Raw genomic sequence first — 17,452 nt, 5'->3', positions numbered from 1 at the left:
AACAGTTTCAGGTTAAGAACAGACCTCCAGAACGAATTAAGTTCTTAACCCGAGGTACCACTGTATTGGGATCTGTGGCCCCTGTTGCCTAAGGTGGTTGCCTGAGGCAGTTGCCTCACCTTGCCTTTATGGGTGGGTCAGCCCTGGGGGCGAGTGCTTTAGAATTAGGCACTTAAATTTTGGAAGCTTAGGTTTCACTATTCATTTTTCATCTTGTAACATATACTTGATTAAGACACTTAACATACCTTTATCACATGTTAACAAGACTTGCAAAAGATTATTGCAAATTCTGAGAGTGGATGCAGTGATATACTCTTCCGGCCTCTGGTAGGCAGCAGCAGGGCTTAATGGCATGAGGGAGCCATTCCTGCATATGGACGCTTGCCTCTCACCCTGGGCAAGGCTCAAGGGGGAGGAATGGGGCAGATAAGATCTGCACGTTAGCTGCCAGCTACTGTCAGTGGGAATGCAACTGAGAAAGCCCTAAACACTCTAGGGCTGGATCTATACTCACTCTTTAAATGTTCTTAGAATGATATATTTTTTATATCACTTTAAAACATAAGGGCATTTGTTTTCACTTCCTTTTCTACAAGGTCTACCCACTTATTTGACGGGGCAAGCTCTGCAGCACCCTCTGGTGTCACATTCTGATAACACATCATTAACATTTTAAAGAACATTACAGTGGTGCCTCAGGTTACATACACTTCAGGTTACATACACTTCAGGTTACAGACTCCGCTAACCCAGAAATAATACCTCAGATTAAGAACTTTGCTTCAGGAGGAGAACAGAAATTGGGCTCCGGCGGTGCGGCATCAGCGGGAGGCCCCATTAGCTAAAGTGGTGCTTCAGGTTAAGAACAGTTTCAGGTTAAGAACGGACCTCCGGAACGAATTAAGTACTTAACCCAAGGTACCACTGTATATGGCTATATCAGGGGCCATCAAACTTTTTCAGCAGGGGGCCGGTCCACTGTCCCTCAGACTTTGTGGGGGGCCGGAATATATTTTGAAAAAAATACATGAATGAATTCCTATGCTCCACAAATAACCCAGAGATGCATTTTACATAAAAGCACACATTCTACTCATGTAAAAACACCAGGCAGGCTCCACAAATAACCCAGAGATGCATTTTTAAATAAAAGGACACATTCTACTCATGTAAAAACACGCTGATTCCCAGACTGTCCGTGGGCTGGATTTAGAAGGCGATTGGGCCGTATCTGGCCCTCGGGCCTTAGTTTGTCTACCCATGGGCTATATCATAACCCTTTAAAACTCAGTTTTAGTGTTAAAAACCACGTGTAGAGGAGTCCCAGGGCTAGGGTATCTGAAGGATGTCCTTTTTCTATGTAAACTTGGCCAAATTTACTGATATTATTAGAAGGCCTGCTATAGCTTCCCATTCCCTTTTGTGCTACTAGACAAGGACTTATCTGATGCAGCACCCCAAATTCCAAAAGAGCAATCTGGCGCAAACTCCTTTTTTCAGGTGCAGTGGGGAAATAATATTTTCCCGTAAGGAGCGTGCTGATTTATTATGGATTTTACAGTGTTTGCTTGGGTTTGGTTTTTTTTTAGTATGTTTGATGATGCTATATTACTGTTCCTATGTGATAGTTTTAAAATTTGTTTTGTGAACCATTTTGGAAATTCCTCTGCTAAGATAGGACAAAAATATTGTAACTCCCTCTCTGTTTCTCTCCCTAGCTCCATCTAGTTCACTGGAACTCCACAATGTACCACAACATTGATGAAGCAGTGGGGAAGAAGAACGGCATAGCCATTATTGCTTTATTTGTGCAGGTAACTTTCTACTGTCTTTGTCATAATCATAATCATAATTAAATTCATTAGATGCTTTTTTGCCACGGGCAGCTCATGACCATTTATCATGACTATTTCTTGTAAACGCTGTGTTCAAAAAATGTCATAATGTGTGCAGTAGAATATTTTGAAATACTAGGTTTAAGAGAAGAAAGAGAAAGGCATTCTGAACATAGTCAAACTTAGGTTATAAATTGTCCCTGGAAATGAAAATGATTATGTGGGATTATTAGTGGGCTGGTGAGAAAATAACATTATTTTTTATTTTGTAGTGGGCATTAGAACAAGTCTACACTTTAGAAAGATCAAAATGGATCAGATTTAATGACTTGGTTAATGAAATTTAGGATTTGCAGTGATAATATTTCAAATAAGGACAGCTGCAAATGGACTTATTTTTTATGATATGGCAAAGCTTATCTCTTTGCAGAAGAGCATGAATATGGTTTTCAAAGTTCAGCTTTGTGGTTTATTTGAGTTTGTAGATGACATACAGCAATCAGAACAGGAATAATGCAATGAATGAATGAATGAATGAAGGCAGCAATTCCCATTCTGATCTGTTTTCATCTCCATCAGCACTGTTTCCATTGCACTGCACTTTGGTTTCTGCCAAATACTGTGTTAATCATCTTGCTGTCTGCTATTTAATGTAAGTTGGATAACTTGTGTAACTATTTATGTAACTTCCTTTCATTTCCACGTAAAGGAAATGCCAAAATGTTTTTAAGTCATTAATTACGTATTGTATGTGTACTAACAAGGATGATGTGAACTACTACCAATCACTGAAGAGACTTCTGTTCCTGACCACAGACAAACATGCAAACTGATGCCAATTTCCCTTTCTCTTTCCATTTTTTCCCAGAATTCTCCAACATTCCTAAGTGAGAATGGTGTTTTATATTAAGATATAAATTGCCGATCTAAATTCAACTTTACACAAAACATGCTGCTTATCTATTTAAGTGCTTGGAATATATACAGAGAAATAATGGTTTGATTATGTCAAAGTGAAAGGGATGTGGGCAGTGCTTTTTTTCCTAAAAAAATGTTTAGGGGTACTCTCATTTTCCTACTCATATTGAAATACTGCCCCTCAATGAGGACAAACTTAGATTCAGAAAATGTTTAGGGGTATGCGTCCCCCTAGAAAAAAGCACTGGATTTGAGTGTAGTGGTTGTCTGGGGTTTCTGTGGAAAAACAACTTTACTGCAGAAGAATTCACGAGTGTTTATTGCTTTAAGTACTAGGCAAATGCTCCTTTATGAACCATATTTGTGCACCATGACCCTAACTATGTTTATGTGGAAGTAAGCCCTACTGATTTCAATTTACTTCCAAGTAAGTATGCTTAAGGACGCAGGTGGCGCTGTGGGTTAAACCACAGAGCCTAGGACTTGCTGATCAGAAGGTTGGAGTTCGAATCCCCGCGACAGGGTGAGCTCCCATTGCTCGGTCCCTACTCCTGCCAACCTAGCAGTTCGAAAGCACCTCAAAGTGCAAGTAGATAAATAGGTACTGCTCCGGCGGGAAGGTAAACGGCGTTTCCGTGCACTGCTCTGGTTCGCCAGAAGCAGTTTAGTCATGCTGGCCACATGACCCGGAAGCTGTACGCCGGCTCCCTCGGCCAGTAAAGCGAGATGAGCGCCGCAACCCCAAAGTCAGCCATGACTGGACCTAATGGTCAGGGGTCCTTTACCTTTACTTAAGTATGCTTAGGATTGCAGTTTTAGCCAGAACAAATTACCTTGTACGCTATGGAAGCAGAGTTGCCAAAGAAGACTGCACAAATCTAAGACTTCTATGCAGCTCAAACAGGTGGTTAGGCTACCCCTCTGCCCTTCACATATTTTGAGCTTCAATTCCCATCAGCCCAAGCCAGCAAGAACACATTGATGCCGGTTGATGGGAGTTGTAGTCTCAAATATCCAGGGGGCACCAGGTTGGTGAAGGCTGCCTTTTCATAAGTAGTTGTGCCATTTCGATATTGTATGGAAGGAGTGGGGAAAGTTGTCCTTCACGTTTCAAATTGATTCTGGGTTAGGTTTTTATTTATTTTTTTGCTTCTATTAATTTGTCAGGTTTTATAATATGATTATAAATGCCTCCAAGACTGTTTGAATGTAAAAGTGTATTGATTATGGTCCTGATGCAGAAATAGGACCGTTAAAAATAATGGAAGCAGCTCTCAGTTCACTCGGTTTTGTATCCTAGAGGACTGTTCCATAATTGCTTCTGAAGCAGCCTTCCAATTTCAGCAGAACTAACCTTGGAGTTACTCAGAAAGTTATGTAAAATTGTTAAATAAAACTCTTTAGCTTAATAATCTCTCTCCACTTTTTCAATTCAATTTAATCAAGGGGCTCCTACCCACCCCTTTTTTCTTTTTTTCGTTGCTCAGTATTTTTATTTTAATTGAAAATGTTTCTGCACTGTATCCTTAAACTGGATGGAGAGTTGGGTGCCCTTTGCTTAATGGCCTACTAGAAGAAAGCCAACTTCACTCAGTGGATTTCATCCAGCTGTAGTTGTCCTGTTTCAATCCCCAGCATCTCCAGGCAGGGCTCGGAGACATCTCTGCCTGAAATCCTGGGGAGCTGCTGCTGTCAGTCAGTGTAGACAGAACTGAGCAAGATGGAGCAGTGGTGTCACTCAGTATGAGACAGTTTCCTACATTACATTGAAATATTCAAGGAATAGCTTTCTTATCAAGCAGCTGAAAAATGAGGAATATTGGTCAACACTGCACAAAATTAGCATTTCTTCTGGCCAATGAAAACAAAGGCATTCCTGGCACCATGGCTACTTTTGCCTTGACAGCCGCAAAACAATGACAGATCTATTACAATTCTCGTAAATGGATAGTAATCAAGAAGCAAGCTCTTAAAGAACTTTCTGTGTACATTTCAAAGTTGCTGTTTGTGTCTCTGTTCCCTGATCGCTGAGATTTATTTATTGCTTAAGTGGTTACTTTGGTCTGACATTTTTCTTGTTATGGCCTGTGGCTTAAAGCAAATCTGATGCTAAGCTGAACAGATGGCAATATGCATTGGTACGTCTGCACTGGCAACACATGTATAAAGTTGTTTAACCATACGGATCCCTCTTGCTGGGTTGGGGTGAATGTTTTGACACTTGAAATGCTTCTAAACATGTTGTTTGAATTTGGCATCTGAAACAAATTTATCTAAAGTAACAGAAATCTTCTGACAAGAGTCCCGTGTACCCTGCAATGTTGAGATGGGAGTGTCCTCCATTTACTTTATCATGAGGGGTGAGGGAAGGCTTGGCACATTTGAGTTTTCTTAGTTTCTAATTTTTATCAATCTTAAATTCAGTTCTCCACATTTGTCCAGCAAGTTGTGAATTTTTCTTTTTTTAAAATCCTGAAGGATTTCTCCTAATAACCACAGTTCTGGATGCAGTTTTGACCAACATACACATTTTTGCAAGCAATTTCCCCTAGCATAATGCATTTCTGTAAGTTATTTTCAGCAATGCATTCATTTTTATTTACATTTCCCCCTGATTTACACATGTTCATAAGTGTTGTTGGGTTGGAGAATTACACTGCAAAATTCTGATAAGTGCAACTGCTGACGAATGTCTTTGATATGGTTCTCATATTATTTTTTGAAAGTGCAAATTGGACAAATTCAGTTTTAAATGTGAACTGATTGAAGTTCTCCTCCAACCCTACTCATGAGTTATGGAAGCCCCATATGTACACAGGACCCCCTGCAACATGACTGAAGTGACTGAAGGGCTGGCTTCCTGGCTTTCTCTGGATATATGGTATAAGGCAGCTTTCAGTGAAACCATACTGACCTCTTCAGTCACAATGAACCAGCTCTCTGTAAAGACTTCTAGCTCTCAAAAACCCGAGTGAGGTGTATGATGTTGGCATGCACATTATCCTCATGGTTCATAGCATATGGTCTTCAGCTACCTGTGTAGTAGTTAGTTGTGCTAGTTGTGTAGTAGGTTATATCAGATTTGAACTGGGGCTCAAACTCTGCAGTGAGGCTCCCTAAGGTAATCTTGGGCTAGTCACCTAAGGTGGTTGTGAGGATAAGATGGGGGGCGTGGGGAGGATATATATATATATATATATATTTGCTTTCGTAGATTTTCACGGGTACAGGAATGCAGGTTTTGGTGTCTTCGGGTGTCTTCCCGTGTAAGAGTTGGGGTGTCTAGGCGACGTTTCGACGAGGTCTCACTCGTCATCTTCAGGCTTTCGGTGAGACCTCGTCGAAACGTCGCCTAGACACCCCAACTCTTACACGGGAAGACACCCGAAGACACCAAAACCTGCATATATATATATATATATATATATATATATATATATATATATATGCCACCTTGAACTGCTCAGAGGAAGGGCAGGATACAGTGCCAGGAGTAAAATAATTTACTCTTGCCCTCTTTGTAATGTGCAGATCCACTCAGAACAAGAGGAGCCAAAGATCTGAACTTTATCCATGTACTTTTGGGAGATGAGCAAACGATAACCTTGCTCTCTATGTCACGCAATGATGCTTGATTATGACATAACATATGATAATTACTGAAACATTAAGGCAAAAATAGGCAAGTTGGCTTATCCTGAAGTTTGATAGCTTGGTACTCTTGTTTTTATCTTGTCCACTCTATTTACCTTTTTGTCAATTACTTCATTCTGCATCTTTGCTTGAACGTCATGCAAAAGGTCATCCAATTTGGTGGAAATGAATACGGAACTGACTTCACTTGTTGAGAACTTTGCAACCTGTGTTTTATCAGAGGAGGGAATACTGTGTGTTTATCTTTATTTATTGTGCATTATGTTTCAGATAGGAAAAGAGCATTCAGGCCTGAAGGCTGTTACTGAAATTCTGCAAGACATCCAATATAAGGTAAAGCTGTTAATTCTGCTTTCTAAAAATGTTTTGAAATGAACTAAGTATGATAGCTACAGGCTACATTTGAGTTCTCTGATTTATTAAGTAGCTTAGCTATATCCAACATAGGCGGCATTATTTTGTAAAAATAGAAACACTTAAAAAAAAGAGAGAGAGAGTTTGATAAATAATTTATCTTATAATTTGGTATTTTTATTAGATAGTCAATTGTTTCAAAATCTGCTCTCTCTTAAAAACAAGAGAGACAAGACTGATTTCTGTTAAATTTTCAGGGAAAGTCCAAGACAATACCGTGTTTTAATCCCAACACATTATTACCAGGTAAGTGCTTATTTGTATGCCACAAAACCATGCATGTACAAAAGACTACAGAGGCCAAGAGTGGTGCTGCCAGTGCCTGCAGCCAGACCCTGAAAGCTTTGATAGAGGCAAACCCATGGCTGTACCATGGCTGCTCTAGGCATGTTTCCTCTTTAGAAGGTAGTTACCTGGCCATGGAATGCGCCTTGCACAATGATGGCAGCAAGTGAGGAGCACAGGCTGACCCTCATATTTGACATGCTCAGACAGCCTGGATTTGGGGAAATCTGGGCTTTACTGAGGAAAGCACTTGTTATGGTATGGTGTTGCACAGAGAGACACATAAACTGAGAAGGGGCATGCTAGTGAAAGCCCTTGCTGGTAGTCCGTGATGAGAGGAGAGTATCCCATGCCAGTGGGGATTGCAGCCCATCTTAGACCCTTCTTGGGAAAAGCATTCAGATGCAGTTTGCTGCAGTTTGATGTTCCATTCAACATCTCTTTGCAGGGATGTAGTTTGGGGATGAAGTGCCTGCAGCAAAGTTTTCCAACATGCTCCTCGCCGGCTGCACCTGGCACAGCTCTAGACTGAAGATAGGATAATGCCCTTGATTTTAAAAAGAAAGATGGAGCATAATGGCAGGTTTTCAAACCAATCTCTTCCATTTAATTTCAGACCCCCTGCTACGAGATTACTGGGTGTACGAAGGCTCTCTCACGGTTCCCCCCTGCAGCGAAGGTGTTACATGGATCTTATTTAGATATCCTTTAACTGTATCCCAACTTCAGGTAATGGCTGTGCTTATAATAACCTTAGAATGTAATTCCGAGTGAAAGGTTATAGCGTGCAAAATATATTGCAGGGCAGGATACCTGCTTCATCTTGAAGATCTCATTAGATCAGCTGGAGCATGGCTTTTAAAATAAAGGTTAAATCTTTTGTGTCACTGAAAGCAATAGAAAGGTCAGAAATGGGAAAAAAAGAACTGTTGACTTTTATTCTATGCGCCCTATATATATATATATATATATATATATATATATATATATATATATATATATATATATATTTGCTTTCGTAGATTTTCACGGGTACAGGAATGCAGGTTTTGGTGTCTTCGGGTGTCTTCCCGTGTAAGAGTTGGGGTGTCTAGGCGACGTTTCGACGAGGTCTCACTCGTCATCTTCAGGCTGGTGCTTTCGGCTTCTTGTTACTGGAACAGAGCAGGATCTCACTGAGATCCTGCTCTGTTCCAGTAACAAGAAGCCGAAAGCACCAGCCTGAAGATGACGAGTGAGACCTCGTCGAAACGTCGCCTAGACACCCCAACTCTTACACGGGAAGACACCCGAAGACACCAAAACCTGCATATATATATATATATATATATATATATATATATATATATATATATGTGTGTGTGTGTGTGTGTCTGTGTGTGTGTGTGTGTGTGTGAAAGACAAAAAAAAAATCACAGAGTAAAAAAGAAATGTAGCCCCTTGTCATCGTCTGCCTTTAAATAATTACTGCTAGTTGTTTGAACAAAGGCACACAATAGCTCTGTTTGTGCAGTGAGGTTTCCTGTGGGTACTGAACATCCCCGCCTGCTTACATCTGACCCCCCCCCCCCCCGCAGACACAGGGCTCCTGTTCTATTGGGGATGCATTATGCAACATATAGTATTGACAAAGTAACAGTACATTAGTGGTAGATTTCTTCAGCTTTACTTTGTTCTGCAACACTTCCGCAATCCTACCAGAGGGGCTGTAGTGCAACAAAACCAAAATTAAACCAGGATATTTGTGGTATACAAAGCTATGGGATTTCAGCAGGGTGCTACAAGAAATGAGCTAATGTGAAACGAAGCAGTGTGACCACCCCAAAACCTTTGCTGGCATGTGTGTGTGAGACTGCTTCTACATTAAGCATTTAACTTCCAATGGTATCCTGCAACCTGCTGCACTTTGGGTGGGTGCAGCAGAGGCCCCCATGGGGGTGGCCAGTGTGGTCACTGGACGAAGGGGACTAGGGTAGTCCCCTAAATGTTCCCCTGGTGTCTCCTTCCCAAAGCCCGGGAAGCTTCTGCCTGGCTTAGGGAGGGAGGCACGATGCTCACATGCACAACGTCAGGACATCACAACACCCCATGCATGACACTGACCCCCCATGCCCCTTGCAAGCTAGCACCTCTGGCCCTAACTGTTCCCCTACGAAAAATTTCACCGCATGCCACTGGTGGTGGAGTCCCCTCATCAGAAGAACCCAGTGAAGGGGCACCTCTGCCAGATCCTCCCCCTGCTAACCACCTTAGGATTTCTCTGCCCATTTATGTTCTGTTATGGTTGTCCGGAGTAAACAGTTGCTAAGTATATCTGGTATTCACTTCTCCTACTGAAGTAAGGACTGAGAAGTGCTTCCCACTGAATGATGTTGAGTCTCTCCCTTATCGAAAAGATCATTAAAATAAAGCTTTTGTTACAAGTGTGAGGCACTCTATTCAACATGCATTTATTTGAAGGTCTCCTAGTACTACTCAGAAGTACTGCAACTGTGATGGAGCTTTTTTCTCATCTCATTTTTGTTTGCTTTATCTCTCCAAGACTCCAAAGATTGAAACTTTTGAAGTGTGTTGGAGAAATCACTTTTTCCTAAACTGCAATGACATCAAACTATCTTAGTGAAGTTTCAGTTCAGGTTTCATTTGAACCATGTTACCTCTCTGTAAGATACTCAAGATCTTACTGTTCTTCTGTAAGATACTTACGTTTTCAGGGAAACTTTTTTTTTCTTAATCCACTTAAATAGACATAAAATCAATGAACATCTTCACAATCTGAACTTTCCCTTTTAAGTATCTCCCAAGAACCTCCATCATCTTCCTTCCTTTCATCTCCTCTATGAAAGCTGCTCCATTCTGCCTTTCAAAGCTAAAAAGAAACAATATGGATTTCAAAAGCACTACTCTGAGGAACAATAATCTTAGCAACCCAAGCTGTTCATCAAATAAACAAGCGTATTGAAAGAAGTCAGTTTTGAAGTAGATGGCAACCACAATTATAGTTATTTTCTGAAATGTCGTTGTCCTTGCACTGTACCAATGTGAAGATAAATCTTGAGTTGAATCTGATCCTACACTGACTTGCACACAGAGAAGCCTCCTCTCCCCGTTCTTAAACCTTGGCAATATTTTCTATGAGGAGTAAAATTTGTCATCTGGGTAAGGGCAAGAACAGATTGTTGTTGTTGTTGTGTTTAAAGCATGGGGGTGTGAACGTACGTCCTGTGGAATATATGATACACCTTATGGAAATGCTATCTATTTTAGGGGTGATTTCCCCCCTTAATTTTGGGTTCAAAAAAATAGGGGTTGTCTTATCATGGGGACTTCTTATACATGGAAAAATACAGTACAGTTGTACCTTGGTTGTCAAACAGAATGCATTCCAGAAGTCCATTCGACTTCTGAAAACGTTCAACAACCAAGGTGCAGCTTCCGATTGGCTGCAGGAGCTTCCTGTACTCAATTGGAAGCTGTGGAAGCTGCATCAGATGTTCAGGTTCCAAAGAACATTTGCAAACTGGAACACTCGCTTCCGGGTTTGTGGAGTTCAGGAACCAAAACATTCGAGCTGCAAGGTGTTCGAGATCCAAGGTATGCCTGTACTTGCTTAGCATATAACCCACATTTTCATAAAAATATATCAAGAAGGTGTAAACCTAATAAGAATAAAATCAGAAAAAACTGCATTAAAATATAATTGAAACATTAATAAGAACCAAGTGGTTAAAAAAAGAAAATTCATATTGCAGAGGTTTGTCTAAGCAATATATATTTAACATCTCAGCTATTGTGTGGATCCCAAAGCAAATGGCTCATTATGTAGTGGGAGCTTTGGGAGAAAGGAGCTTAAGGAAGAGCTTAGTAGCAAATCACATGCTTTGTATGCCGGAAGTGCCAGGGTCATTTCCTGGCCTTTCCAAGCAAAGTGTGGAAGGGAACACATCTGAAGCCCTGGCAAGCTGCTGCGCATCAATGTAAAGAAGTTGTTGTTGTTCCTGTTGCTTCTATACAACCTGGCTTCCCATAGGAACCCAGGGCAGTGAACATCATAAAAACAATCCATGAAAATGTGTTACAATACCACAAAACGGAAAAAACCCATATGCTAAAAGAATACCACCAGTTGAAATTGCAGTCAATACTCATGTCTCAAAGGCCCAGGAGAACAGATATGTTTTTCATTTGTGTTTAAAAGCCTGTATGGGGGCAGACGTACCTTCCCAGGGAGGGAGTTCCACAAGCTGGGCATTATCACAAAGAATGCCCTGTCAAAATGCGGCAAGGCAACTTGTGGGATCTACTTTGTTTTTTTTAGAACCCTGAGATCTGCCAACCACAGTCTGGCGCAAAAGACACAAGGCACTTAAAGAATTCTGGGCCTAGGAATTAGTACCAGCACTGAACTGATGTCACAGTCCTTCCATATGAAAACTCACTTGTAATCAAAACCCTGTTTTCTACAGGATTTGGAGTAGGAATGTGTAGGGATTATAATAAGATTCCTGATTTTATAAGGTTTTCTAAAAAAGAAAAGAAAAGCCATAGCACAAATAGTAGAATGGTGGGATATAGTTTAGAGAGAGAGAAAAATAAACAGTATTAACATTTCCTTACAATGGAGCTGATGTATAAAACAACAACTGTTTCCTTGTTTTTATTAGATAGAAGAGTTTCGAAGACTGAGGACACATGTTAAAGGCGCAGAACTGCTAGAAGGCAGCGATGGAACACTAGGAGATAACTTTAGACCCACACAGCCACTAAGTGACAGAGTCATAAGGGCTGCCTTCCAGTAGCAAAGATAAATAATGGAAATAATCATAATGTAGGTAAGTAAAAACAAAATAGAAAGGGACATGTGGGAGTGGAGACCAAATGCAAAGGGCGCAGAATTCTTTAAGGTTTGTGTCCAACTTAGATTTTGGGCAGGTGTAGTTTGCCTCCATCCTTACAGGACAAGCTACACCTGTCAAAATCCACTCTTCCACACAACTGTTGAAGGCCTACAGATAGAGGAGTGCTGTCTCCCTTATCATGAGCAGAGAAGAAAAGAGAGAGTCGTGCATGGCATAGAAATAGCAGTGTTTCTTGCATTGGCACTCAGTTAAATGTGAGTCCCACATCTGAAAACTTTGCAGATGACTGCATAAGCCAAGGAACCACTGCCCTCTCTTCCTGATTTTTTGCTTGTTCTCCCGTTGTGTGCCTACCCTTCACCATATTGGAATTTCAATTATATAGTACTCTTCTGCAGTTCCACAATATAATTACTTTGTTTTTGGAAGGAGTGATTTCAAATGCATCTGGATTCCTGCATAGAGATTACTTGAGGGGGAAGTCACAGACATACTCATGTAAATTTTATTTGTGAGAGAATGAATAATGTCCTAAGGCCACTGCCGGTAATTCAAATATCAGTAGCACCAAAGTTATTTGAGAAGATGACTTTGAATTTTAAGCATGCAAGAGTTACTTCTAAAAAGTATTGATCTGAAATGGCAAATCTCTTTCAATACATTTAACAGCATCTAAAAATAATTCTTGGGAACAGCTGTGTCAACCTGCCCCTAATTTATAAGGTAATGCTTAGATCCAAAACAATATAAGTGGGTATTCACCGAAAGGTTGAGCCAATTAAATAATTTAGGAATTTAGAATCAAAAGAATGTGTTTTGCCACACATTATTTTATCCCACACAGCAATTTAGTATCCTTCGGATCCTGTTAATCTTTGGTTCCCTTCATCCCTGACTGACCACAATAAGCACCACATTGACAGGCGCACTGTGGTCAGCTTCCCAAACCAGGTAGAGATTAAATAATACAGGACACGGGTGTGGGTAGAAACAGGCCACAATATTTATTGACCAAAGTGAGGTAAATGGGGGCTGGCATGGCATTGGGTCAGGATTCATTAACCCCCTAAGATCTGAAGCTGGGGAATGCTGTGCGAGTTGACCAGCGTACAGGGGCCCAATGTGCTGCACATCATGTGACTGGAATCCTGCTAGTAACCTGAGATGAATGGCGCTGGCTTTGGCCTGGACAGAGCTCAGTTGGAGAGCTGGTGTGCCCAACTCAAGACCACTTAAGAGGGCCTTGAGATCCTACTCAATGCCATTTAAGCCCAAGTTATGATCAACAGCTATGTAGATGATGCCTAACAGTCACCTGCTAGCCACTGAAATAAACTTCTCAACTTGAAGGCTAATTGTGGTTCAAGAGTAAGATTACTTTCCAGCTCTGTTAAGTAGCAGCCACTCAATGCCTCAATGGAAGACTTTAAAACCGAGGACCTCTGTGTGTGTGTGTGTGTGTGTGTGTGTAGGCTAGGAAAACCCACCTCCAGCCACAAGGTGAGGGACGACTAGAATGGCCCCAAGATCTTGTTGGCCATGCAAGAGGAGGAAGCCCCACAAGATCCCAGGGAGTATTGGTCCTTCCCTTGGCCATGGTTATGTCACAATGCTGGGCCAACATTAATGCTGAGAAACTGGTAAAAAGTGTGCACCAATAGTAATCAATACAATATTAAAGTATTCATGTTGTGTCATGACAGAGCTCTTCATAGTGATCTTGAGTTAGGGGATCCTGCCCTGGGGATTCTGTGTCCCCTAGATTTACGTAAACAGATGAGTGGGCAGTACACCTCAAAGGCAGCACTTTCCAGGAGGACATGCTGCTGCTGCACTCTGTTCTCAAGAGCAGTCAACCAGATCTTTCCAGCAGGGATTCTGAATCAACACACCAACTCACCTATTACTGTTTGTTCCCCTGTAGGCTCTCCAGTAAAGATGACTGGATGTGGAACATTAGGCCATTCATCAATGTCACAGAGCTAGGATGCAATCTGGAACACAGTTCCTTTCAACCTCAGCTTAGACAGCCTTCAGATTGCACTGAACTCAGATGAATTTTAGCCTTTATTGGAGCAACTTCTGTTACCTGTGAAGCTGTTCTAAGTTTGGCAGACCTTTGGTACCCTTCTACACTACTTGCTCAGTTCCAATTACAAATTTCCACCACCTGCTGGTAACCTCAAGCACCTGAGTCAGTCATCCATGGCCTAGCTCAGGATCTAGAAGTTGTCCACTGCATCTGGAATAGGACATCTTGTGCCTGGTTGAATACATGATTATTACTTTTGCTGGAGGAGAGCTGAAGGAAAATGTATCTTGGAATCTGTTCCCATATAGGAAAAGTCCAAGTAGTTATTGTATCCTTCTCAAGTGTTATTTCATTTATGTTACTGTCTATTTTACTTCTGCAATCAAATAATGGAAGAATAGGCATGAAGGTAATTTGAGGCATCTACAGGTATGCAGAAAGTGAGGCGTCACTACACCCCAGAAAAACATTTGCCATTTTTTTGTCACACATAGCTAACCCAATCTAGGGCCCATCTGCACTATACATTTAAAGCAGTACTGTACCACTTTATGGCTTTCCCCAAAGAATCCTCGAAACTGTAAGGTTGCTAAGGGTTCTAAGAGTTGCTAGGAAACCCCTATTCCCCTCAGAGAGCAACAATCCCCAGAAGTCCCTGGGGAAGAGGGGGTGATTGTTACTGTATTTTTCCATGTATAACACGACCCCATGTATAAGACTACAGTATTTTTGGGAGCCCAAAATTTAAAAAATTAAAAATTAAGGAAGTTGTTGAATATAAGATGAACCCCATTTTATTACTAAAAATTTTAAGAAAAAAAGGTTGTCTTATACATGGAAAAATACAGTAAACTACTTTGAAATTTCAGCTCTGTGAGGGGAACGGGAATCTCCAACAACTCTCACCATCCATAATAAACTACAGTCATGACTGTTTAGGTGGTATAATACATCTTTTAAACTATTTTGCAGATGAGACCCTAACATCCTCTTGGAAATAAGAGTTGAAAAGTGCATAGTAAAACCTGTGTAATGCTGGTAAATATATGACTCCCTCTGTATCCTACACATTTTGAAGTGATTTACGATTCATATGCTTTGATAAACAATTATACATGATACAGTATATCCCTGTGAAATAAGATTGAATTAAATAAGTTGATTTCTGCTGGTTTGATGTTTTCTAAGAGTCCTTGATGCTTCGAGTCTATATGTATTTATTCTATCCTGATTACTAGAAGCCTTTGTGGATTTCTGAGCCATACTAAGGAGTGGCCTGAGGGAGAGGAATATAACGTTTTAGAATTCTGTCCTTTTCCAAATGTTAACTCAGTAGCTGGAATGGTCTTCCATAAGTCATTCTTCTCTCTTTCCTGTTTTTTTATTTAATAATGTAAACATAAGCCTATTTGAAAATATGAATATTAATTTATTGAAAGTAATGAAGAAATAACAATGAGGGAAAGTCAGTATTTCTTTATTTCCAGAATCTAGAGATCAGACGGTCTCTACCAAAGGGATCAGATGTGCTCCTGCCAATATGAAGAGGCCTGACAGGAAAGATAAGAGACAGAGAATAAAGAATTCTCTAACACGAAGAAGAGAAAAATAGGACTTAGGAAGTAACAAATCTCACTCTCAGAATATTGAAAAAACATGAGCCCCTTTGAACTTGCTTCAACGTAATCTGTCCACAATATGTATTAGTACTAATTATTTGAAATATTGTTTACTGATCAGCATGCACTATAGCAAGAAGAGTATGCATCTCTATGCCAACCAAATCATAATTACATTTAAACAGCATTGCAAATGATGAGGACTGTTTTTCCCTCGATTAAACTTATTAATAACAAATGCTACATTCATTGGTTTTCCAGAAATTTCCTGGGTTTTCAGCCAATAGTTTCACAATTACATTTTTGGAAGCTGTAGAATAATCTCCAGTTAAAAGTAAAGCAGACAATACAGTGGTACCTCAGGTTAAGTACTTAATGCGTTCCGGAGGTCCGTACTTAACCTGAAACTGTACTTAACCTGAAGCACCACTTTAGCTAATGGGGCCTCCTGCTGCTGCCGTGCCGCCGGAGCCCAATTTCTGTTCTCATCCTGAAGCACAGTTCTTAAACTGAAGCACTATTTCTGGGTTAGTGGAGTCTGTAACCTGAAGTGTATGTAACCTGAAGCGTATGTAACCTGAGGTACCACTGTATATGTAATGTATTGATGGAACCCTGAGCTTCCAATATTCTGTAAGCTTTTTCTGACAGGGTTATGCTAATATTTAATTCAAATGAATGTCATTCAAGTCAGGACATCACACAGGCCTTTAATATTTATTTATTGTATTTATATGTTACGTTTTCTCTAAAGGTGCATACATACACAGTTTTCTTCCCCTTCTGTTATATTCTCACAACAACCTTTTGAGGTAGTTACAAAGAAAGCACAGATCAGGCCTAATATCACCCAGGAGTGGGAATTTGAACCCGGGTCTTCTCTGTCCTAGTCCAACACTCTAATTATTGCACCACACTGGTTCTCATCAAATATAACCTGTGCTATAATATAGGTGGAACATAAATAAATAAACCAACAAAAATAAATAACATGAATATATGAAAAAGGGATATAAATCCATATCCAAAATCAACACCTAATGTTGGGATGTGTTTATTTGATAATTTCCAATAAAACGTTTTCCTAAAGCATTTCTAATTTTCATATTAAGATTTGTTTTTATATTGAGACTTTTACCTTTAAGGAAAACTATAGGTCACACATTTCTTTTCAATTAACCTAATTTATAATTAACACGAAAAGCTGTTTGTGTCGCCTCCTGTTCAACACAGCTATAATAAATGCAATAAAATACGCTTTCACGTGGCTCCTTACAGTTATGTTTCATTTCTTTAATACAGTGGGTATATTTCACATGTTGGTACAGCTTAATTTCATTTTTGAACGAATATTCTGCTTGAACAAGTGAAAAGGGTATAATGTGTAAATTCAATTAAAGAGTAATTAGCTACTCAATCACTCTTACATCACACTTGGGACTGGCTAAGAAAGAAAAAAGCCACTGTTCACAAGTATATGGGAGAGCAGTGTGTTAATTAGTTTAGTGCTAATTGAAGCTGAGAAAGTATGTGACTGCCATGAGATAGATTTTAGCAAAAGCTGTCATAACAACAGTGCTTCAGTTTATTTCTGCATATTGTAACATGGAACTTTCACAGTAAGCCACAGCCCAAATTAAACTATGTGTTTTCATCTTCTCTGAGGAGTGCTTGCTTGGGGTGTGTGTGTGTGTGTGTAAACTGAGCTCTCTTAAATCAGTACTGTACTAATTTTCTCATTTAGTCAATAGCCAAACAATGAGCCAAAGATTCCTGTAATTGTATCCTTCTATTATTTACAAGAGATGAGCCTGATTCACTGAAGGTGACTTG

The 17,452-nt window shown here is 40.2% G+C and overlaps 1 protein-coding gene and 1 long non-coding RNA gene across 5 annotated transcripts in view; one reads left to right on the top strand and one right to left on the bottom strand.

The window, feature by feature from the left end:
- Positions 1 to 13,959, bottom strand: part of LOC308593105 — a 42,249-nt gene extending 28,290 nt beyond the window's left edge. For both annotated transcript variants that reach the window (XR_014010716.1, XR_014010717.1), the window contains exons 1-2: positions 13,869 to 13,959; positions 9,816 to 9,978 (exon numbers count right to left, since the gene is read on the bottom strand). This is a non-coding gene — a long non-coding RNA (uncharacterized lncRNA). The remainder of the gene's footprint in view (positions 1 to 9,815; positions 9,979 to 13,868) is intronic.
- The window catches only part of CA8 (carbonic anhydrase 8), a 44,843-nt gene extending 28,986 nt beyond the window's left edge, over positions 1 to 15,857 (top strand). The window contains exons 4-9 of one of the 3 annotated variants that reach the window (XM_081205118.1): positions 1,722 to 1,817; positions 6,681 to 6,743; positions 7,022 to 7,070; positions 7,726 to 7,838; positions 11,774 to 11,941; positions 15,495 to 15,857. In XM_081205118.1, the coding sequence (XP_081061244.1) occupies positions 1,722 to 1,817; positions 6,681 to 6,743; positions 7,022 to 7,070; positions 7,726 to 7,838; positions 11,774 to 11,908 (456 nt within the window). In that variant the 3' untranslated portion in view covers positions 11,909 to 11,941; positions 15,495 to 15,857. Of the gene's footprint in view, positions 1 to 1,721; positions 1,818 to 6,680; positions 6,744 to 7,021; positions 7,071 to 7,725; positions 7,839 to 11,773; positions 11,942 to 13,892 lie in introns of all 3 variants that reach the window. The other 2 variants (XM_081205120.1, XM_081205119.1) reach the window with 2 other exon arrangements.
- The last annotated feature ends 1,595 nt before the right edge of the window (positions 15,858 to 17,452 follow it).

This window comes from Podarcis bocagei (assembly GCF_964188305.1).
Source record: "Podarcis bocagei genome assembly, chromosome: 8".
NCBI classification, from domain to species: Eukaryota; Metazoa; Chordata; class Lepidosauria; order Squamata; family Lacertidae; genus Podarcis; species Podarcis bocagei.
The sequence above is the reverse complement of the archived record's forward strand: the minus strand, read 5'-3'. Positions and strand labels throughout refer to the sequence as shown.